This window comes from Phacochoerus africanus, chromosome 4 (assembly GCF_016906955.1).
Source record: "Phacochoerus africanus isolate WHEZ1 chromosome 4, ROS_Pafr_v1, whole genome shotgun sequence".
Classification (NCBI taxonomy): Eukaryota; Metazoa; Chordata; class Mammalia; order Artiodactyla; family Suidae; genus Phacochoerus; species Phacochoerus africanus.
In genome coordinates, this window is record NC_062547.1 from 8482466 (window position 1) to 8506026 (window position 23561).

Here is a 23561-nt window from a genome sequence, read left to right on the forward strand (position 1 = left end):
TGGGCAAGGACAGGGACCTCTGCCAGTGGGAGTCAGATCTGGATCCCGCCCCAGCCTCGAAGGCGCCCCTCCTGCCCCTCCTGACTGCCATCCCAGCCTCAGTGCCTCCTCCGCGGACTGAGGAAGGGGGCTGTTTGAGTCAGGCAGGGCGCCCATAACCAAATCCCATAGGCTGGGTACCCGGGCTGAAACAACAAGAGTTTATTTTCTCCCAGTTCTGGGGGCTAAAAGCCCAGATCAGGTGTCAGCAGGGTTTTTCTTTCTTTTTTTTTGGCGGCGGGGGGGGGGGGATTCTCTCCATGGCTTGTTGAAGTTTGTGTTCTCATCTCTTCCTATCAGGAGATGGACTGGGTTGGATTCCGGCCCATCCCAGGACCTCATTTTACCCTAATTACCTTTTCAAAGGCTTTATCTCCAAAGGCAGTCACATTCTAGTTATGGGGGTTAGGACTCAGTATATGATTTTTTGCCTGGGGAGACACAATTTAGCCCATAACAGAGCACCAGCTCTAACTAGTCTCTTTCTGAAACTCCAAGCTATTGCAACAGTCGGCCCCAGGGGCTGTCGAGGGCCTGCCGTGGGGGCAGTGGCGGGCGGTGGTGTGTGTGTGGGGGGGCAGTGCAGAAGGAAGGGGGAGGGTGAATTTCATCTCTCTTTTCAGGGAACCCTGGCTTTTGGCAGCTTGGAGGGACCTGATTGGGCTTAAAGCACACATCCGTCCCGGGCTTGTTGACCCTGAGAGACTCCGGAATAAGAGAGGGCCTTAGTGTCTGTTGGTCTGGCCAGGCATGGGGGTGAGGGGACAGAATCTTTGTCTTAGGCCAGGGTGTGGGTGAAGGGGGCGAGGTGAGGGAGGTTAGGAAAGGGCCGATGGTACCCTGATGCTGGCAGGTGGGGTTCCCTGCCCTGGGCTCCCACCGCATCCTCCAGGGCCCTCCACCCAGAACTTTCCCTCAGAGGACTTCTCATAACCTGTCATTATGTACCGAGGAACTGTTTAATGTTTGTCTCCCATCCTCCTACTCCCCATCTATAAATTCCCAGAGGGCACACTTATTCTCACACCCTCTTTACCCAGCAGATGCCTGACACAGAGAAAGTTCTCGAAGTACGTTTAAAGAAGAGTAACTGTGAGCAGTGATGGCTGATGGCTTCTGTCCTATCTCTTCCTCCTTCTCTGTCTCCCCCCCCACCACTGCCCCCCGCAGGAATAGTGGCCCAAGCACAAAAGAGTCACATACTCTTTTTTTTTTTTTTTTTGCTTTTTAGGGTCACACCCGCAGCATATGGAAATTTCCAGGCTAGGGGTTGTATTGGAGCTGTAGCCATCGGCCTAGGCCACAGCCACAGCAATGAGGGATTGGAGTCGAGTCTTCGACCTCTTGACCTACAACACAGCTCACAGCAACGCCGAATCTTTTTTTTTTTTGTTGTCTTTTTGCCTTTTCTAGGGCCACTCCCGCAGCATGTGGAGGTTCCTGGGCTAGGGGTCTAATCGGAGCTGTAGCCACCAGCTGACACCACGGCCACAGCAACACAGGATCCGAGCCGCATCTGCAACCTACACCACAGCTCACGGTAACGCCAGATCCTTAACCTTAACTGAGCAAGGGCAGGGATCGAACCCGCAACCTCAGGGTTCCTAGTTGGATTCGTTAACCACTGTGTCACGACCGGAACTCCTGAATCTTTTTTTTTTTTTTTCCCTTCTTGTCTTTTTAGGGCCGCACTCGTGGCATATGGAGATTCCCAGGCTAGGAGTTGAATTGGAGCTGTAGCCACTGGCCTACACCACAGCCACAGCAATGCCAGATCCGAGCCTCATCTGCAGCCTACACCACAACTCATGGCAATGCCGGATCCTTAACCTATTGAGCAAGGCCATGGATGGAATCTGCATCCTCTTGGATACTAGTTGGATTCGTTTCTGCTGAGCCACAAGGTGTTCGATCCTGGCCTCACTCAGGATCCCTTGAGGTTGCCGGTTTGATCTCTCACTCACTTAAGGATCTGGTGTTGCTGTGGCTCTGGCATAGGCCAGGAGCTGCAGCTCTGATCGGGCCCCTAGCCTGGGAACCTCCATATGCCGCGGGTGTGGCCCTTAAAAAAAATAATAATTACAGGGGGATAGAAAGGTGAAGGAGACACCTGTGAGATCAGAGGTTGACAAAACTTTTCCTGTAAAGGACCAGAGAGTAAATATTTTAGGATTTGACGGCCATGAAGTCTCAGATGTCACTGCCACTTGGGGACCCGGACCTTGTAGTGGGAAAGTTGCAAAGACAATATGTAAATCGTGGGCATGATTATGTTCAAATACAACGTGATGGATGCTGAAAGTTGAATTTCATCTCATTTTCACTTGGCACCAATATTCTTTTATTTTCTAAACCGTTTAATAATGGATAATACCAATCTTAGCTCTTGGACCATAAAAACATGGGCAGTGGGTGCTAGTTCGTGGGTGGTTTGCTGCCTCCTGCTTTAGTTAAAGGAAAGTATGAAGCACATCAGCCAATTGTAACTTATGGCTTCCTTTGGATTTGGGTTCGAACCACAAAGTATTAAACAATATATAAGCAGTCAGGAAGATATGACCATTGATGGGCTATCTGATGACATGGAATGGCTTAAAGTTTTCTTTTTTTTTTTGGAATGGCTTACATTTTTAAAATATGCTAACGTTATTGTGGTCCTGCTTATTGCTTATCTTTTAGATATATGCAGTGAAATATTTATTGATGAAAGAGTAAGGCATCTGCCATGTGCTTCAAAATCATCTGGGTGCAGAGGAAGTGGGTGGGGGCTGCAGATGAAACAAGACTGGCTACATACCGAAAACTGGAGAAGCTGGGTGAAAGGTAAGGGGGGACCTATTATTCTATTTCCTCTACTTTTATTTGTGTGTGACTATTTTCATAATTTTTTCTTTGTCTTTTGTATTTTTAGGGCCACACCTGCGGCATATGGAGGTTCCCAGGCTGGGGGTCGAATCGGAGCTACAGCTTCCATCCTACACCAGAGCCACAGCAATGCGGGATTCGAGCTGTGTCTGGAACCTACACCACAGCTCATGGCAATGCTGGATCCTTAACCCACGAAGCGAGGCCAGGGATTGAACCTGCAACCTCAGGGTTCCTAGTCAGATTCGTTGTCCCTTGGGCCATACAGGAGGACCTCATTGCTCATCCATTCTAAATGTTAACAGTTTGCATCTACTGACCCCAAACTCCCAGTCATCCCACTCCCTCCCCCATCCTCCTTGGTAACCACAAGCCTTTCTCTGTGTCTGTGAGTCTGAATAGGAACTTTTAAAAGAGAGAGTCTGGATGGCTAATAAACATAAGCAAAATTCTCAATCTTATTAGTGATCAGTTAAATGCAAATTAAAACTTCAGTGAAATACTATTTCACATCCACTCACCTGGAAAAATTAAGGTAGTTCTAAGTGTTGGCGAAGAAGTAAATCAACAGGAATTTTTTTTTTGGTCTTATTTTCTTTTTAGGGTCACACCCGTGGCATATGGAGGTTCCTAGGCTAGGGGTCCAATTGGAACTGCAGCTGCTGGCCTACCCCACAGCCATGTCAGATCTGAGCCACATCTGCAACCTACACCCCAGCTCACTGCAACTCGGGATCCTTAACCCCCTGAGTGAGGCCAGGGATCGAACCCCCAACCTCATGGTTCCTTCCTAGTTGGATGATGGGAAGTCCTCAACAAGCATTCTTACCCATTGCTGGTGGCAGTGAAATTGGTACCACCAATTGGGAACACGTTTTTGTGTTCTATTTTAAAGGTGAACATACCTAGCTATTAAATCCTATGGACGCTCTTGCAGGCCTGTGTCAGGACACAGTTTGAGCTTTTTTCAACGGTTTCTAATTCCAAATTAGAAAAAAAAAAAAGTGGCTTTATCACCAGATGAATAAATTGTGGTATCCACACATAATGGAATATTTTCCAGCAGAGAAAAACAAATTACCAGTCTATACAGAAAAGCAAATGTATTATAGAGACAACTTTGAAAGGAGCAGATTGCAAAAGAAAACACACAGCGTGATACCATTTTTATAAGCTTCAAATACAACAAAAATGTGTTAGGAATACAAATAAGGGATTAAAAAGAAACGTGGTCTCTTGGGGGTGAGACTGGGAGGAGGCAGGGAAATGGGATGAGGGAGGAACACACAGGTAGGAGGTGCACCTGTGCCAGGTATGTTGTCCTTCTTACCAGGATGTTGTTTTCTTTTTTCTTTTGATACACCTTTTATTTTTTCCCCCTACTGTACAGCCTTGTGACCCAGTTACACATACATGTATACATTCTTTTTTTCTCACATTGTCACGCTCCATCATAAGTGACTATCCATCGTTCCCAGTGCTGCAGAGCAGGGTCTCATTGCTAATCCATTCTCACGGGTGGTAATTTTATCATCATGTTTCATAACTGCATGTATTCCATGTATGCTTTTGTATATTACATAGTATATGTAATTAAAACACACAAGAATATAAAACGTTTTACACACACACACATCTGGATCTCCCAAGATTTTAACTCCTTAGTGTGCCTCCCCAAACCCTCCTGATCTGGCCTGAACCCCTGCCTCCATATTCTGCCCCTCTATCTGTTCCGTGAACATTCCGCTCCAGCCACATCAGATGTCACCTCTGAGCCATCGTACGAACTGTTCTGTGCCTTTCCACTCTGCCACCCCCCGCGCCTCCGGCCACGCGCCCCCACCGTTGGCCGCACGCCCCGCGTGCCCCGCGTGCCCCGCATGCCCCTCCGCCCTCCCTGCGAGCAGTTCCTGTCCGCGCTGCGCCCAGCGCCCTGGACCCCGCGGCTCCGCCGACCTGGGGCCGCGCCAACTGGGGGAACTGGCCAGGCGCGTCGCCCCCTGCGAGGCCCGGGGACCCGCGGGGCAGCAGCAGCAGCGGGATGGGCCTGGGCCCGGCCACCAGGGGCGAATGCCGGCGCCGCTCCCTTAGGTTCCCCCGGCCCCGCCTCAAACCCGCCTCGAGAACCGCGAGTTTAGGGCCAGATGACCACCAGCCTGCTCCTGGAACTTCACCTGGGCCCCAGTCGGGTCGTCGTAGGAGTGGGGCTCCCTCCCATTGGGCTCCCACGTCCAGGCCTGGAACCCTCCGGGGTCGTTCTGCAGGTCCCAGCCGGCCGTCGGGTCCCCAGCAAGGTCACCGTGGTGTCTTTCCACCTATCTTCTCGTAGATATTTGCTCATTGTGAGAAATCCTTGTTAACCGAAAGGAGTGATATTTTGGAATGATTGTTATTAATTTAATCGAAGTGAGCGGGGCATCCAGTGACTCTCAGGAGTATTTACTTACCTACTGTGTCTGGGTGGAAATGAGGCGGCTGGGGCAGCTCCTGGGCAGGTAGAGTTAGGAAGGGCTCTACCTCCACAGAAGCTTCTGCCATAGGGCTTAGCCCCAAGGATTCTGCCATAGGGCATAGAGGCTTCCTCCTTCTGTTCTGTGCCCAGGAATTCAGTCTTTCTTTCGCAGAGGAACTGGGTCCTCTGCAGACAGGGTCCCACAACCTCCTTCGTCCAAAAGTTTATTGAGGGCTAACCAGGACCCAGGTTCGGTTCCAGCCCTTGCTTCCACCTTCATGTAGATGTGAAGTTGCTGGCCTCAGTGCTCCTTTTGCAGGTTTCATGCCCCACGGAAGACAATTTGATTTAAATAGCATTTCTTTTTCCCTGAATTAGAAGAATCTGTGGGGTCTCAAGCGTGGGTCCAGCTCTTGCCCAAGCAGCCACAGCAGGGCCCATCAGAACAGGGCAGAAGCAACATCCAGCAGGGGTAAGATTCTTTCTTTGCATGGAAGGACTGGGTGTTTGGATGAGTAGAAGCCTTCTGAAGACCCGACTTTGATGACAGTTTTAGAACACAAACCTTGAGCTGGTTTCCTGGCGAACCAGCCTACCACTAACACGACAGCAGGAGGCAGCTGCGATCTTGGTGATAACCTTGGGAGAACAGTCCTGGAGGCTGCCTTGTAGCAGTTTCTAGCCACAAGGTCATTCTCCAGACCCATGAGAACTGTACCGCTTTCCAAAGCTTACAGCATTGCTGGCTATTCTCAGTAACTAATGAATGATGCGACCTTCTTGCCAGTTTCTGCCATTCACTTTCATTAAAAACATGATATTTGAGGTCCCGTTGTGCTGCAGTGGAAAGGAATCTGACTAGTACCCATGAGGATGCCATTTCAATCCCTGGCCTTGCTCATCGGGTTAAGGATCTGGCATTGGGGTGAGCTGTGGTGTGGGTCACAGACACGGCTGGGATCCTAATTGCTGTGGCTGTGGCTTAGGCCGGCAGCTGCAGCTCCGATTAAGACCCCTGGCCTGGAGTTCTTGCAATGGCTCAGTGGTTAACGAACCCGACTAGTAACCATGAGGTTGCAGGTTCGATTCCTGGCCTCATTCAGTGGGTTAAGGATCTGGCGTTGCCGTGAGCTGAGGTGTAGATCGTAGATTCGGCTCGGATCTGGTGTTGCTGTGGCTGTGGCTGTGGCGTGGGCCAGCAGCTGTGGCTCCGATTGGACCCCCTAGCCTGGGAACCTCCAAATGCCATGGGTGTGGCCCTAAAAAGCAAAAAAACCAAACCAAACCATATTTGCCTCTTTAAAATTGTGAGAGCTGAAAGTTTGGAGAAGAGCAATACTGAAAATAAGTACTGCAGCCCTTACACTGCAGTACACTGTACTTTTGGCGAAGAGTTAAAATTTGGGAAAGGTAAAGAAAAAGCCATTTGGGGGTTGGTGATGGACCAGATGTATACCTATGCTTTCTCATTTAACCATCTTGACAACTCTGTGAGACACATATCAGCATCTAAATTTTATAGGCAGTTAAACTGAGGTTCAGACAGACTAATTTACTAGCTCAAGGTTGGACAGCCAGTATCAGAGCCAGGATCCAAACTCAGGTCTTTTGGGCTCCCATATATTTCACTCTACTTTTCTACCCAAAAACCATATTCCTGCCTTCAGTTTCCGTCTTCTTCTGTAATATTTTGTTTCGAGGGACAAAATGATTTCCTCCACATTTCTTGCAGTTCGTGTTGTGACTCAACAAGACTTCTCAGATGTATGGAGTTAATTATTGGAAATCACAGCTCAAGTTCAAGGAGCTTGCCTCTTAGAGGCCAGGAGCACTGGAAGGGGAAGGGAAGGAGCAGAGACTTGTTGCATTTCCTTTAAATCATTGTGTACAGTTACTGTTTTTTTAAAGTTATGTCCAAGTATTTTTTTTTTTTGTCTTTTTAGGGTCGCACCCACGGCATATGAAGTTCCTAGGCTAGGGGTCGAATTGGAGCTGCAGCTGCCAGCCTACAACACAGCCAAAGCAATGCCAGATCTTAGCTGCATCTGCAACCTACGCCCCAGCTTGCAGCAACGCTGGAGGCCAGGGATCGAACCTGCATCCTCATGGATACCAGTCAAGTTCTTAACCCACTGAGCCACAATAGGAACTCCTCAAGTAACGTTTTGATAAACATTAAAAAAAAGGTTATTAGAGGGAGGAAAAAGCCCCTAAATCTACTCATTACCTTCATCAGCATTTTCAACAATTGTCTGAAAAGCAGAAAACAGCAGTATATTTTGTATGACAGCTAATGGTGACATAGGAATAAGCTGGGGGGGGGGGAGTGTGTTTCCCAGAATCTCAAAACTGAAAGATATCTTAAAATCATAAGTTTCAACTAACACTGATTTTCCCGTAATTGCAAAATAGTGGTATTTGTTAACTATATGATCACAAAATTCATTTAGGGAGAAGCCCGTAGTTAGCTTGGAGTCCACACCCAATCAGAAGAGAGCAGAGTGGCCTTCAACCCCGAAGCCTGGGAGCGCAGGCAGGTTAATAAAGAAAGCAGCGGAGGTGGGTATCATATTGTATCGTATCATACCATATCATGTTATATCATTTCAAGAGGCATATCTTTAACTTCCTGGAATCTTCTCTACATGCTTTTGTATTTTATTTTATTTTTTTGCTTTTTAGGGCCGCACCTGCAGCATATGGAGGTTCCCAGGCTAGGGGTCAAATCGGAGCTACCGCTGCCAGCCACAGCCACAGCTACAACAACGCCAGATCCGAACCGTGTCTGTGACCTATACCACAGCTCACAGCAACGCCGGATCTTTAACCCACTGAGCAAGGCCAGGGATCGAACCTGAAATCTCACCATTCCTAGTCAGATTCGTTTCCATTGCGCCACGACGGGAAGTCTCTTTTTGTATTTTAATTTATTTATACAATGGCAGGTCGAACTGTACCCTGATTTGGGGGTGTTGCTTACGCCTTTTAAATTTTTAAAAAATGGCTTTATGGAGCTGTTTATCGAACTTTATTGAAGTATAACTGACGCACAATAAGCTGCATATATTCAGAATATACAGCTGGATATGTTTTGACATATGCATACATCCACGAAGCCATCGCTGCATCTCCATCACTCCAGAAGCTCTTTTGTTCCCTTCTTGAAATCCCTCCTCCTTCCCACTCCCATCCCCAGGCAACAACTGATGTGCTTTCTGTCACTCTGTGTTAGCTGGCATTTCCTAGAGATTTAGTGTAAATGGAATCATATTACATGTGCTCTCTTTCGTCTGTCTCCTTTCACATAATTTCACATGATTATTTTGAGTTATAGCCATGTTTTTGCGTGTTACCAACAGTTTATTCCTTTTCGTGATTGAATAGTATTCCATTGTATGAATAGACGATCATTTGCTTATCCATTCACCTGTTGATGGGCATTTGGGTTGTTTCCGGTGTTTGGCTGCTATGAATAGAGCTGCTCTGAACATTTCTGTACAAGTCTTTGTATAGACAAATGTTTTCTCTTGGGTGAAAACTTTGGAATATAGTGGCTAGATCATGCGGCAGATGTATGTTTAACCTGATGTTTTTCAAAGCGGTCGTGCCATTTTCCATTCCCACCAACAGTGTGTGAGTTCCAGTTCCTCCATGGCTTTATTAGCATTTGGTGTGATCAATCTTTTAATTTTAGCTCTCCTAATAGGTGTGTAGGTATTTGAGGTGTTTCTACTCCACAGTGTTCTTGTGTAGCACTGGTATATATATATATTTTCCCTTTGATGTTGGGTAGAATTTACCAGTTGAGAAGTTGGCACAGTGGAAACGAACCTGACTAGGAACCGTGAGGTTTCGGGTTCGATCCCTGGCCTTGCTCAGTGGGTTAAGGATCCGGCATTGCTGTGAGCTGTGGTGTAGGTTGCAGACATGGCTCAGACCTGGTGTTGCTGTGGCTTTGGTGTAGGCTGGCAGCTGTAGCTCCAATTAGACCCGTAGCCTGGGAACCTCCATGTGCTGTGGGTGTGACCCTAAAAAGCCAAAAAAAAAAAAAAAAAGGGATTTACCAGCTGAAGCGGTCTGGGCCAGGAGTTTTCTTTGTGGGAAGGATTTTAACCTACAGAATGAATTTCCTTCATATATATGTGGGTATTCACATTATCTATTTCTTCTGGAGTGATCTTTGATAGTTTATGTCTTTCAGAAACTATAACTTGTCAAATTTGTTGGCATGAAGTTATAATACTCCCTTGTTATCTATTTAATATCTGTAGAACATGAGATGATGTCACCTCTCTTATTCCTGATATTGGTCATTTTTGTCTTCTCTTTATTCCTTCATCAATTCAGTTAGAGTTTTATCAATTTTACAGATTTTCTCAGAGAACCAGTTTTTGATTTCATTGATTTTTCCTCTGTTGTTTTTCTGTTTTCTAATGTCTCTGATGCGGCCCTGATTTTTATTACTTCCTTTTTTCTACTTACTTTGGTTTTAACTTGCGCTTGTTTTTCTAATGTCTTAAGGAGGGGGCCACTGATTTCAGACTTTTCTTCTTCTCTACGACAGGCGTTTATTACTATAAATTTCCCCCTAAACACTGCTTCGTGGTGTCCTACAGACTTCAATATGTTGCATTTTCATTTTTGTTCAATTCAAAAAGTACTTGCTTTTTTCCCTGTTGATTTCCCGTGCGTTATGAAAAATCTTACTTGGCTTCCAAATGCTTGGAAATTTCTAAGATATCTTTGGTTATTAATTTATATTTATTCTCTTGTGGTCAGAGAGCATGTTTTGTATGACTTGAACCCACTTAAATTTACTGCGCCTTTTTTCGCAGCCTCAAATATGGTCCAGCTTGGTAAAGGTTGTGTTAGCTCTTGGGAAGAATGTGTATTCTGCTCTTCTGGTGAACATCGGTTAGATCGAGTAGGTTCCTTGTGTTAGTCGGTCTTCTGTTTATATTTTTCTATTAATTACATGGAGGAGTATTGAAATTTCTGACTGTAACTGCGGATTTGTTTATTTCTCCTTGCAATGTTTTTTTCTTTCTATTTTGGCTGCCCCATGGCATATGGAGTTGATTCAAGCTGTAGTTGCGACCTAAGCTGCAGCTGTGGCAACACTGGATCCTTAACCCACTCTGCCAGGCAGGGGATCGAACCTGCATCCCAGTGCTCCAGAGACACCACCAATCCCATTGTAGCATAGCAGGAACTCCTTCTGCTTGCAGTTTTATCAGTTTATTTTCAATGACTCATAAGGCTCTATTATTACGTATGGAAACATTTAGGATCGTTATTTATTATTGATGAATTGATTCCTTTATTATTTCAAATAATACCTTCTCTATTCCTAGTAATACTTGTTACTTTTAAATCTACTTTGTCTGATATTAATATAGTCACTCCAGCTCTTTCAATTAGTGTTAGCATGGTATATCATTTTCTTCCTTCTACTTTTTTTTTTTTTTGTCTTTTTAGGGCCCCACCCACAGCATACGGAGGTTCCCAGGCTAGGGGTTGAATTGGAGCTGTAGCTGCTGGCCTACACCACAGCCACAGCAATGCAGAATCCAAGCCATGTCTTCGACCTACACCACAGCTCATGGAGTGTCGGATCCTTAACCCACTGAGCAAGGCCAGGGATCAAACCCACATCCTCATGGATACTAATTGGGCTCTTAACCCACTGAGCCACAATGGGAACTCCTTGACTGGGTGCTTTAATGTGACTATGGATAAGCTTAGATTTAAGTCTGTCATCTCATTGCTTATTTCCTATCGTTCCGTTTTTTGTTTCCTTTCTCCTCTTTTTTTTTCCTGATTTCTTTTTGTTTGAGTATTTTTTTGTGATTTAGTTTTATTTCTTTAGAGGTTTGTTGACTATACCGTTCTCTTGTGTTCTGTAATTTTAATCCTTGTTTTAGTTTTTATATTCTACATTTTCAGCTTATTACAGGCCGCCTTCAAATGATATTTTGCCACTTAATTTATGGTGTAAGAATCTTACAATAGTATAGTTCTGTTTCTCCACACCTGACCTCAGTGTATTATTATCATATCATTTATGTATGCATGTGTTTTAAATCCCAACATAACGTTGTTATTTTTGCTTAAGCTTTCAGTCACCTTTTTAAAAAATAACATCTTTATGGAGCTATGAGTAGTATACATATTATCCTTTTAAAGTGTACAAAATAATGCTCTTTGTGATTTTGCCTCTTTGCTACATGCCCCAGGCAGGGACGGCCCTCCACCCTCTTCCCTGTACCACCCTTGTCAGAGTTATAAGGCTTTCAGAAACTGGTCTTATCTAGAGGCCTTAGGAAAGACTGGTTTTTCTAAACAGGTGCCTATTTCTGGGAGCAGGGCCAGAGCTGGGTCGCCAGCCTGTGCAAAGGAAATAAATAGCAGATAGATGGAGGATTTTGAAGCAATATCTTATTCCAAGGAGAGAAAAAGGGCAGAGAAACCTTTAACTGGATTTGAAAATTGAAGTGTCAGCTGGGACTGGAGGTTGCTCTGGAGGGTATAGACAGGCTCCTGGAGGTGCATGAAATCTGGGGGGAGGCTAAAGTCCAGGAAAAAGGAAAGATGGGACCTTGGAGAAGCCTCCAGAATGGCTGCAACCTTGGCTGCCAGTAGAGGCATCGGGGGAGCCCTTAAAGCTCTGGTTCTCAGGCCACACTCCAGATCAATCTCCATTTCTGTTTTTTATTTTTAAAACTTTATTAAGGTATGGTTGGTTTACAATGTTGTGCCAATTTCTGTTGTACAAAAATATGACTGAGTATACATTCTTTTTTGCTTTTCAGGGCAGCACCCGGGGCATATGGAGGGTCCCAGGCTAGGGGTCTAATCAGAGCCACAGCTGCCGGCTACACCACAGACACAGCAACTCCAGATCTGAGCCACGTCTTCGACCTACACCACAGCTCATGGCAACACCAGATCCTTAACCCACTGAGCAAGGCCAGGGATCGAACTGGCAACCTCATGGTTCCTAGTCGGATTTGTTTCCACTGCGCCATGAGGGGAACTCCACATTCTTTTAAGAATATATTATTTTCTGGGGAGTTCCTATGATGGCTCAGCGGTAACAAACCCAACTAGGACCCATGAGGATGCAGGTTCGATTCCTGGCTTTGCTCAGTGGGTTAAAGATCCTGCATTGCTATGAGTTGTGGTGTAGGTTGTTGAGGCGGCTTGGATCTGGTGTTGCTGTGGCTGTGACGTAGGCTAGCAGCTGTAGCTCCAATTCGACCCCTAGCCTGGGAACTGCCATATGCTGCAGGTGTGGCCCTAAAAAGCAAAAAAAAAAAAAAAAAATTTCCATCATGGTCTGTCCCAGGAGATCGGATATAGTTCCCTGTACTATACAGTAGGACTGCAGTGCTTATCCATTCTGTATGTTAGTGGTTTGCATCCACTAACCCCAAACTCCTAGTCCATCCCATCCACTCCCCCTTCCCCCTTGGCTGCCTGTATCACATCTTCTTAATCCATTCATCTGCCGATGGCTGTTTCCATGTCTTGGCTATTGTGAATAGTGCTGCAATGAACACAGGAGTGGAAGTATCTTTTTGAATTATACTTTTGTCCGGATACATACACAGGAATGGAACTGCTAGATCATACGGAAGTTCTATGTACAGTTTTCTGAGGTACCGCCATGCTATGTTCCATAGTGGTTGTACCAACTTCCATTCCCACCAACAGGGTAGGAGGGTTCCCTTTTCTCTACATCCTCTCCAGCATTTGTTATTTAGAGACTTACTAATGATGGCCATTCTGACTGGGGTGCCATGGTACCTCATTGTAGTTTTGATTTGCATTTCTCTAATAATCAGGGATGTGGAGCATCTTTTCATGTGCTTACTGGCCATCTGTATGGCTTCTTTGGAGAAATGTTTATTTAGATCTTCTGCCCATTTTTCAGTTGGATTGTTTGTTCTTTTGTCGTTGAGTTGTATGAGTTATCTGTGTAATTTGGAGATCAATCTCAGTGTTTAAAAGCTCCACGGGGAGTTCCCGTCGTGGCTCAGTGGTTAACGAATCCAACTAGGAACCATGAGGTGCGGGTTCGATCCCTGGCCTTGCTCAGTGGATTAACGATCCGGCGTTGCCAGGAGCTGTGGTGTAGGTTGCAGACTCGGCTCGGATCCTGCGTTGCTGTGGCCCTGGCGTAGGCTGGTGGCTTCAGCTCCGATTGGACCCCTAGCCTGAGAATCTCCATATGCCTCAGGTGCAGCCCTAGAAAAGGCAAAAAGACAAAAAAAAAGGAGTTTTAAAATATTTAACGTTCAGACATTCTTAGGGACCTTTTAAAACATTGCTCTGATCTCTTCGTTTTTCAAGACAGAAGCATTTGCTTAAAATGGTCTGTTTTTCTTAGTATTTGAATCATAAAGAGGATCCTGTTAATTTGCCAGTTGGACGATTGGAAGATCCCCTCCTTGCACTTTCCCGCTCTTTGCTTGCTCTCTACCCGCGCCCTGGACCTCCTCCTCCTCCTCCATTGCATGCATCCCTGCATCACGTCACTTCTTTGGATCTCTGCCATCATTTTCGTGCTGTCTTCCCAACCCTTAGCTCCCACCCTCTTGGATATACTATCACCCTCTATATTTCAGGGAGGACACATCCACATCTCTTTCCCTGGGACTATGGTAAAAGAAAATGAAATCAGTTGTAAGTCAGCGACAGTGTCACTGCACCTTCCGGAGGACAAGCCTGGTTTCGGGCGCCCTCTAGTGGGAGCTCAATTGCCGTTGTATTTTCTCTTTAAGGCAGAAAGGGCGGGTTTGATCAGGGGCAGGTGGCCTGAGGTTGCAGGTGGTCCTAGCTCTGCCATCCTTGCTAGCTTTGTCCAAGGCCTGACTTGCCATTGGACCTTGGGCAAAGCACTTCATCTTTCTTGGCCTCCATCCCTTCCGTGTAATTTCACTGAGTAGATGATCCGCTTTGTGCCCATAAAATCTCATTCTGTCAAGTGGGCGGGACTCCTGGAATGGCCGAGGATCTCAGATAATCTCCCTGAAGAGCAAAAATAGAGCTGGACAAAACTGTCCAAGACAGCCGTGTAAAGACTCTGGAATTTGGCCAAAGGCATACAAAAATTGATAAGCATTGCATCAAGAAAGTCTTGTAAATCTAGGAATCTCAGAACAGTGGAGGCCTGTAGCATCTTAGCAAGCCCCCCACCCTCCACCTCCCCCAGCTCTGTGGGTGGCGAAGCTGGGCCTGGGTGGGTGGGAGATGCCAGGAAGACTGGCAGTGGCTGCAAAGAGCAACTTTATTTGGAGCAGAGTGTGGAAAATTCCATGCCCAGGGAAGTTGTTGAAAACAATAGTTTTCTTAGTGACAAAAATCATGGAAGGCCCCATACTGCAACTAGCCTGAGGTTGCAGTACTGGTTGGGGCAAGTGATATACTAACAGATCAGCCAAATTTAATATGGGAAATTTCATAAATTTCAAATTTAATATGGAAACCCAGGTAATGAGACAGCTAGTGAGGCTCTGGAAAAGTTGGGGTTGTGGAAGGGATGCGTGAGGCTACACACGTGTTCAGGAGAGACTGGAGCGGCATGAATGGGTCTCTAGTTCCTGGAGGAAGGTAAGGCCTTGTACGTGCAGAAGTAACAGCTGGGAAAGACTTTTAAACTTTAGCACCTTGACTGACTCCTCCAAACCACCCAGAGCTCTGTAGGCAAAGAGTGATGCCTTGTTGGCCAAGTTGTGGCCAGGCTTAAGAATAAGAACAAGGAAAAAAAAAAAAAAAAAAAAAAAAGAAGCAGATACACTAACTGATTGCTTGCTGTGAGGGAAACAGACATCAGAGAATTAGTCCAGGCAAGCCTCTTAACAAACAAATCAACAAACAAATAAACAACAACTGCCAGCCCTGGGGGGAATCAGAACCCAAACAGTTGAAAGCCAAACACAAAGAGAAAGTCTGGAAAGCAACGAGAGAAAAGAAGACTCATCGTGGAGTTCCCCTTGTGGCTCAGTGAAATGAATCTGACTAGCATCCATGAGGACACAAGTTCGACCCGTGGCCTCACTCAGTGGGTTGAGGATCTGGCTGTGGTGAGCTGTGGTGTAGGTCGAAGACGTGTCTTGGATCTGGCATTGCTGTGGCTATGGCTTAGGCTGGCAGCTACAGCTCTGATTCCACCCCTAGCCTACGAACCTCCAATGCCCTGGATGTGACCCTAAAAAAAAAAAGACTCATCATGTACAAGGGAACCCCAATAAAATCGACAGCTGGCTTTTCATCAGAAACAACAGAGGTCAGAAAGCAGTGGGATGGCATATGAAAAGTGCTCAAAGAAAAAATAGCTGCCAGCCAAAAATCCTATATCCAGTAAACTAAGATGAAGGTGGAATAAAGGTAGTCTCACAAATGACGACTGTTAGGTTATGTGGCTAGAAGAATCGCCTTAATAACTAAGAAAGTTCTTCAGACTGGAAGAAAGTCACACCAGATGGTAATTAATTTACATGAGGGAATACAAAGCACTGGTAACGGTAATTACCTAGGTTATTATTATAAAAGTATAAAATATATATTTTAACTTAGATTCCAATTTTAAAGATAATTGGGTTAAACAATAATTATAGGAGTTCTCTTGTGGTGCAGTGGGCTAAGGATCTGGCATCACCGTGGGCTGCGGTGTAGTTCGAAGACACGGCTCGGATCCGGCATTGCTTGGCTGTGGTGTAGGGGCCAGCAGCTGTAGCTCTGATTTGACCCTTAGCCTGGGAACTTTCATATGCTGCACCTTCGGCCCCAAAAAGCAAAAAAAAAAAAAAAAAAAAAAAAGAAACAAGGATGATTTCAAATCAGTAATCCAAGTTCCTACCTTAAGACACTGGAAAAAGAAACACAAACTCAACTTAAAGGAAGCAGAAGGAAGGAAATAATAAATATTGAAGCCGAAATCAATGAAATAGAAAATGGAAATAAATAGAGAAAAGTCAATGAAGCCATATGTTGGTTCTTTGAGAAGATAAACAAAACTGATAAAACTTTAGCTACACTGGCTAAAAAACAGAGAACACAATATCGACATCAGGATTGAAAGAGGTGACTCCTTACCAATCTCACAGAAATTAAAAGGATAATGAAGGACTACTCTAAACAACTTTATGCTAACAAATAAGAAAACCTACCTAAGATAAACAAATTCCTAGAAAGACATGTATTACAAAACTGACTACTCAAAAATAACAAGAAAATCTGAGTAGACCTACAACCAGTAAATTGAATTGGTAAATAAAAATCTTTTCCCAAGGACACACTCAGGTCCCAGTGGCTTCACTTGAAAAGCGAGGCCACTGTTACCCTGATACTAAAGTCAGTCAAGAAGAGAACTACACCAAGACCTGGAAACAACCCAATCCATTGACAGACAATTGGATTCGGAAGATGTGGTATATATACACAATGGAATACTACTCAGCCATAAAAAAGAATGACATAATGCGGAGTTCCCGTCATGGCGCAGTGGTTAATGAATCCAACTAGGAACCATGAGGTTGTGGGTTCGGTCCCTGCCCTTGTTCAGTGGGTTAACGATCCGGCGTTTCCATGAGCTGTGGTGTAGGTTGCAGACGTGGCTCGGATCCCGCGTTGTTGTGGCTCTGGCGTAGGCCGGTGGCTACAGCTCTGATTGGATCCCTAGCCTGGGAACCTCCACATGCCACGGGAGCGGCCCAAGAAATAGCAAAAAGACAGAAAAAAAAAAAAGAATGACATAATGCCATTTGCAGCAACATGGATGGAACCAGAGACTCATACTGAGTGAAATAAAAAAGAAAAAGAAAAATGCCATATGGTATCACTTATAACTAGAATCTAATATACAGCACAAATGAACGTTTCCACAGAAAAGAAAATCATAGACTTGGAGAATAGACTTGTGGCTGCCCAGGGAGAGGGGGAGGGAGTGGGAGGGATTGGGAGCTTGGGGTTAACAGATGCAAACTATTACTCTTGGAATGGGTTTACAATGAGATCCTGCTGTCTAGCATTGAGAACTATGTCTAGATACTTACATGGCAACACAACAATGGGAGGAAAAATATGTAAACATGTATGTGTAACTTGGTTCCCATGCTGTACAGTGGAAAAAAATAAAAATAAATGAAATAATAAAAAAAAAGAACTACACCCTAACATCTCTCATGAATATGGATGTTAAAATTCCCCACAAAATACTAGCGAACTGAATATTAAAAGGATTATACATCAGGACTGAGTAATTTATCCCAAGAATGCGAGTTTGGTGTTACCACCCCAGCCCAAGCCAGAACCTGCAGGAGAGCCCTTTTCCTGCAGTGCCTCTCCAGCGCCCTCTATTGAGAAAGCCTGAATGATGCTCAGCTTCAAGGAGAAACGCTTGCAGGAGCTCCATCACTCATCACAGAGCGTGTGTGTGTGTGTGTGTGTGTGTGTGTGTGTGTGTGTGTATACTCTCTGGAGTCTCTTGGGCATGGGCAGTCTCTCTCTCTCTTTTTTTTTGTCTTTTCTAGGGCCGCTCCTGTGGCATATGGAGGTTCCCAGGCTAGGGGTCTAATCAGAGCTGTAGCCACTGGCCTACCCCACAGCCACAGCAACGCAGGATCTGAGCTGTGTCTGCAACCTGCACCACAGCTCGTGGCAACACCAGATCCTTAACCCACTGAGCAAGGCCAGGGATCGCACCCGCAACCTCATGGTGCCTAGTCGGATTCATTAACCACTGCGCTAGGATGGGAACTCCCATGCATGGGCAGTCTCTTTATTTGATTTTCTTTCTTTCCATCATAGGACAAACCCAGACCCAGACCCGGAGACCTGATTGAGATTTTTCGAATTGGCTATGAGCACTGGGCCATCTATGTGGAAGACGACTGTGTGGTCCACCTGGCTCCCCCAAGTACGAGTGGACACTCTGCTGACATAGTTAGCAAAGCAGAAAGGACAGTCGATGACCTGTTCCTCAGTGGCTGCCTTACTTTTTTATTTTATTTTATTTTATTTTATTTTTTGTCTTTTCACCTTTTCTTGAGCCACTCCCGCGGCATATGGAAGTTCCCAGGCTAGGGGTCTAATCGGAGCTGCAGCCGCCAGCCTACGCCACAGCCACAGCCACAGCAACGCAGGATCCGAGCCATGTCTGTGACCTACATCCCAGCTCGCAGCAACACTGGATCCTTAACCCACGAAGAGAGGCCGGGGATCGAACCTGCATCCTCATGGATACTAGTCGGGTTCATTGCCACTGAGACACAACAGGAACTCTGGTGACAGCAGCATATTAGAGCACAAAATAGGAAACAACTTAAAATGGGACATCGAGACCCCCTGGTCACATGGTGGCCTCAGGAGATGGGCCCTGGGGGACCTGGGAGAAGGGGGTACGGGGGAGTCTGCTGTGTGATCATTGATGCCTTTGGGATTGTCCCTCCTGTGAAATCACTGCTCGTTCACGATTAGATTACAGAAGGGCGCTGGGGCCAAGGGCCTGTGGCCACAGCTTGTTCCCGGCTCTCATCCCTGCATCCTGTTCGTCCCCCACCCCCGTTGGCCGAGCCTCTCACCTTGCCGGGATCTTCCCGCAGAGCAGAGGTCCCCCCAGCCGCCCCCCACCTAGCTCTCCCTCCCCGTCCACTCGCACCTTCCCACTCCACGTGTCAGAATTGACAGGAAGAATGACAATTGCTTCACGGTTCGTTCCTCTCCAGGGCTCCTTTCCAGGCTCAGGCCAGGAGCCTCTCCCGGGTATAAGCCCAGAGTCACCCAAGTTAACGGCAACGTCCCTCCCCGCCACCGCCGTCGTCAGATCTTGCTCCAAAAACGAATTCTGCCATCATTGTTCCTGAAAGCTGGGAATTGGGCGACTTCAGCTTCTGTAACATCAATGGCTGGTCTTCAAATACTAAAGAAAGGAACAGGGGACAGTTCTTGTTCTCAGACAACTTGTAGAAGGGAGAATACTTCTGTTGGCATTTCCCTGTGGTTGCAGCAGAAAAATGGTCCTGATTTTTTTTTTGTCTTTTTGCCTTTTCTAGGGCCGCTCCTGCAGCCTATGGAGGTTCCCAGGCTAGGGGTCTAATTGGAGCTGTTGCTGCCATCCTACACCACAGCCACAGCAATGCGGGATCCTTAACCCACTGAGCAAGGCCAGGGATCAAACCTGCAACCTCATGGTTCCTAGTCAGATTCGTTAACCACTGAGCCACGAAGGGAACTCCCCAAAACAGTCCTGATATTAAACTACCACCCACCTGGCCTTGGGCAGCTTCCGGACCCTGTCTGAGGCTCTCTCTCCTCTAAGGACTGAACAGGATAATATAGCAGCTTTCAAACATTCCTTTCTTTCTTTCTTCCTCCCTCCCTCCCTTCCTTCCTTTTTCCATTCTTTTCTTTTTTGCTTTTTAGGGCTACACCCATGGCACATGGAAGTTCCCAGGCTAGGGGTTGAATCGAAGCTGTAGCCACCGGCCTACACCACAGCCACAGCAACGCAGGATCTGAGCCGTGTCTGCGACCTACACCACAGCTCACGGCAACGCCGGATCTTTCACCCACTGAGCAAGGCCAGGGATCGAACCCATGTCCTCATGGATACTAGCCGGGTTTGTTTCCGCGAAGCCACACGGGAACTCAGAAACATTCCTTTTCCCAAAGCTGTGGAACCCTGTTTTCAAACAAACCCTCAGTGAGAATCCTCATACTTGAGTCAAGAGGAAGGCAGAGTGGGGCTGGGTGGAAGCTGGTTGGCGTGGGTCCTATCCAGAGCCTTGTTGGTGTGACCTCACTTGCACCCCTGTGGTGCTGACAGGGGGAGGCCTGTCATGGAACCCCATGACAGCCCCTTCTCCAGGAGCCACCTCTTCCACGTGAAGTGCTCATCACGGCTTTGGGAAGATTCCTGACGTCCAGTTAGGAAAGCAGGACTCTAGCAGGTATTTCTAGAGCTTTATGAGAAAGGGATTCCTCTGGAGGTTGAAAGTGGGGAGTGCAGGGAGTTCCTGCTGTGACTCGGTGGGTAACAAACCTGACTAGTGTCCATGAAGACATGGATTCGACTCTTGGCCTTGCTGAGTGGGTCAAGGATCCCGTGTTGCTCTGGCTGTGGCTAGCAGTGACAGCTCTGATTCGACCCCTAGCCTGGGAACTTCCATGCGTGGCAGGTGCAGCCCTAAAAAAGACACACACACACACACACACACACACACACACAGAGAGAGAGAGAGAGAGAGAGAGAGAGAGAGAGAGAGAGAGAAAGAGGGGAGTGCAGAAAGTAGAGCAGAAGGCTTTTTAGGGACGCTGGTCCTTTGCAGTTCGTTTAACCTAACTGCCCACCTGTTTTAGAGACCACGAAACTGAGGCCCCACCTTCCCAGCGGCCGGAATGAGCCCGTGCTCTGCCCCACTGCCCCTCGAAGCTTCCAACTTTGGCTTGTCTTTGGCCTCTAGGTGAGGAATTTGAGGCTGGCAGCATCACCTCCATCTTCAGCAACCGGGCGGTGGTGAAATACAGCCGTCTGGAGGACGTGCTGCACGGCTGTTCCTGGAAGGTCAACAACAAGCTGGACGGTATGTACCTGCCGCTGCCAGTGGACCAGATCATCCAGAGGACGAGACAGATGATCAACAAGATAGTACAGTACAGTCTGATTGAAGGCAACTGTGAGCACTTTGTCAATGACCTCCGATACGGCGTGCGCAGGAGCCAGCAGGTGTGGCGCCCCCCTCCGACACGGGTCCTGGGGGTCCTGACGGTGATGGGGGTTATTCGCTGTGCATGCGGGGGGCTTTCCACCACTCCAGGACTTGACAGTTCAGAAGGCGTTTTCATCTCTGCGCACCCCTGGGGGGAGTAGAGGGGGCCCTGAGCGGCAAAGCAAGACCACTGGCTGGAGTCCTGGCTCGGCCACCAGCTATCGAGGTCTCCTTGGTCAAGTCATCTTATTTATTTATTTATTGAAAATGTGTTAATTTTTTGGCTGCCCTCAATACACTATGTGGAAGTTCCCGGGCCAAGGGTCGAACCCACGCCACCGTGGCCACCTGAGCCCCAGCAGTGGCAATGCGGGATCCTTACTCTGCTGAGCCACCGGGACGGGGGGGGGGGGGGGGGGGCTCCAAGTCATCTTATTTCTGAGACTGTTTCTTGACAAAACTGGGTTAAGCGGAGGTCGCACCTCAGGGCTAAATTTGCAGACCAGCAGCCTGAAGGCCACATTTGGCCCGCAGACATGTTTTGCTTGGATAGCTAGTATTTTTTAAAAAATTTGAATGATTTGCCAATACTTAAGAATATAGAAATTTTGGAGTTCCCGTCATGGTGCAGTGGTTAATGAATCCCACTGGGAACCATGAGGTTGCGGGTTCAATCCTTGGCCTTGCTCAGTGGGTTAAGGATCCGGTGTTGCCATGAGCTGTGGTGTAGGTTGCAGACGCAGCTCGGATCCTGCATTGCTGTGGCTCTGGTGTAGGCCGGTGGCTACAGCTTCGATTCAACCTCTAGCCTGGGAACCTCCATGTGCTGCAAGAGTGGTCCAAGAAATGGCAAAAAGACCAAAAAAAAAAAAAGAGAGAGAGAGAGAATATAGAAATTTTATATAAAAAAATCTGGATTCCCAGCCTCTCTTGACCAACTGATGGTTCAAGCCATTGGGCCCTCATTCCAGCTTGCTGACACTCTGTGGGGCCAGCAGGGCTCCCCCTCTGGGTGGCCTGTGGGGCACAGGTGTGTCACGTATCAGCGTCACCCCCATTACCTGCCTGGCCTGTGTGTGTGTGAGTTTTGGACTCCCCGTCATATAGGACGCTGATAAATCAATTGTGGTACAATACACATGGAGAGATGTGTATTTGCCAGCCTAGATGCTTCTGACAATTTGAGCTGTTCTTGTTAATGTTTGGGCCTTACTAAACCCCCACGAGATGAGAAGAAGAAGCGTTTATTGCTACCTTTTTAATCGATTAAAAAAAATCAAGGGTTAAAAGTGGCACATGACTTTTCTATGTTTCTTTTTTCTTTTCTTCTTGCTTTTTAGGGCTGCACTTGCGGCATATGGAGATTCCCAGGCTAGGGGTCAAATCGGAGCTGCTGTTGCCGGCCTACACCACAGCCACAGCAATGCAGGATTCCAGCCTTGTCTGTGACCTACACCACAGCTCACAGCAGTGCTGGATCCTTTAACCCACTGAGGGCCAGGGATCAAGCTGGAGTCCTCATGGATACTAGTCAGGTTCATTACTGCTGAGCCGCAAGGGGAACACCTCTTTTTCAGAGTTTCTTGTGCTCCCTTGGCCAGCGGGGCCTGAATCCCAATCCTAGTCTCTCTCCTGTCTCTCTGCCATCTCTCCTGAGGGTTAGCTGGCCTCCTGCCCCCTCGCTCCCCGGTTCTGCTCTCTGCAGCTTCCTCCGGAGACCTTGCTCCAGTGCCCAGGGCTTGGTGGGCTCTAGTATGAGGCATCTCCCATCCCCTGAGCACTTGTGCATGGAAAGAAGACCCCCAAGGAGCAAGGGAATTATGGGAGGTCCTTCGAGGGAGCCTGGGCCTGGCATTCACAAGACCCAAGCCCAGAGCTAAGCGTGGATACTTAGATCCCTGTGAACTTGGTCTGAGTGAAGGCCTTACCCCGGCTCTCAGATTCCCTGTGTGTAATGCAAGGGACTCCGGGACTCCGCCCCTCTGAGATCCTTTGCCTCTGAGCCCCTCACTAGAGGCAGGCCCTGGGCTGAATGGCTCTGCAGGAGGAAGGTACTCTGGATGCCTCCTGGGGGAGGGGCTCAAGCCTGCCTCCAACATCCATCTTGGACCATCCTGGCTTCTCCACGTCTCTAGAAGCTCTGGGATCTTTGGGACCATAGGGTGGCTTCCTCCTCAGTGGGCCAGTCCCTGAAGGGGAGCCGCGAGGTAGGGGTGGGGCAGGGCATCAGCCCAGGAGCCCCACCGAGGGTCCCGTGGACTGGTCTGCTTTGCAGGTGGAGCACGTACTGATGGAAGGAGCAAAGGCTGCAGGAGCGGTGATTTCGGCTGTGGTGGACAGCATGAGACCCAGACCCGCATTGGCCTGAAGGCACCGAAAGCCCCAAGCAGAGGAAGAGCTGCTGACGTTGGCAAAGAGAACCGGCCTCTTTCCTCCCCTGCCTTCCTCTCTCCTTGGCCCCATGCAAGAAAATTGTGTGCTTCTGGAAGAAT

At 47.3% G+C, this 23561-nt stretch overlaps 1 protein-coding gene across 1 annotated transcript; it reads left to right on the top strand.

The window, feature by feature from the left end:
- Positions 1 to 4945: 4945 nt before the first annotated feature.
- On the top strand, positions 4946 to 23437 carry PLAAT5 (phospholipase A and acyltransferase 5). Its single transcript, XM_047774101.1, has 6 exons — positions 4946 to 5198; positions 5735 to 5828; positions 7807 to 7915; positions 18170 to 18278; positions 20824 to 21086; positions 23345 to 23437. Exons 1-6 carry the CDS (start codon positions 4946 to 4948, stop codon positions 23435 to 23437), a joined length of 921 nt encoding a protein of 306 aa, XP_047630057.1.
- The last annotated feature ends 124 nt before the right edge of the window (positions 23438 to 23561 follow it).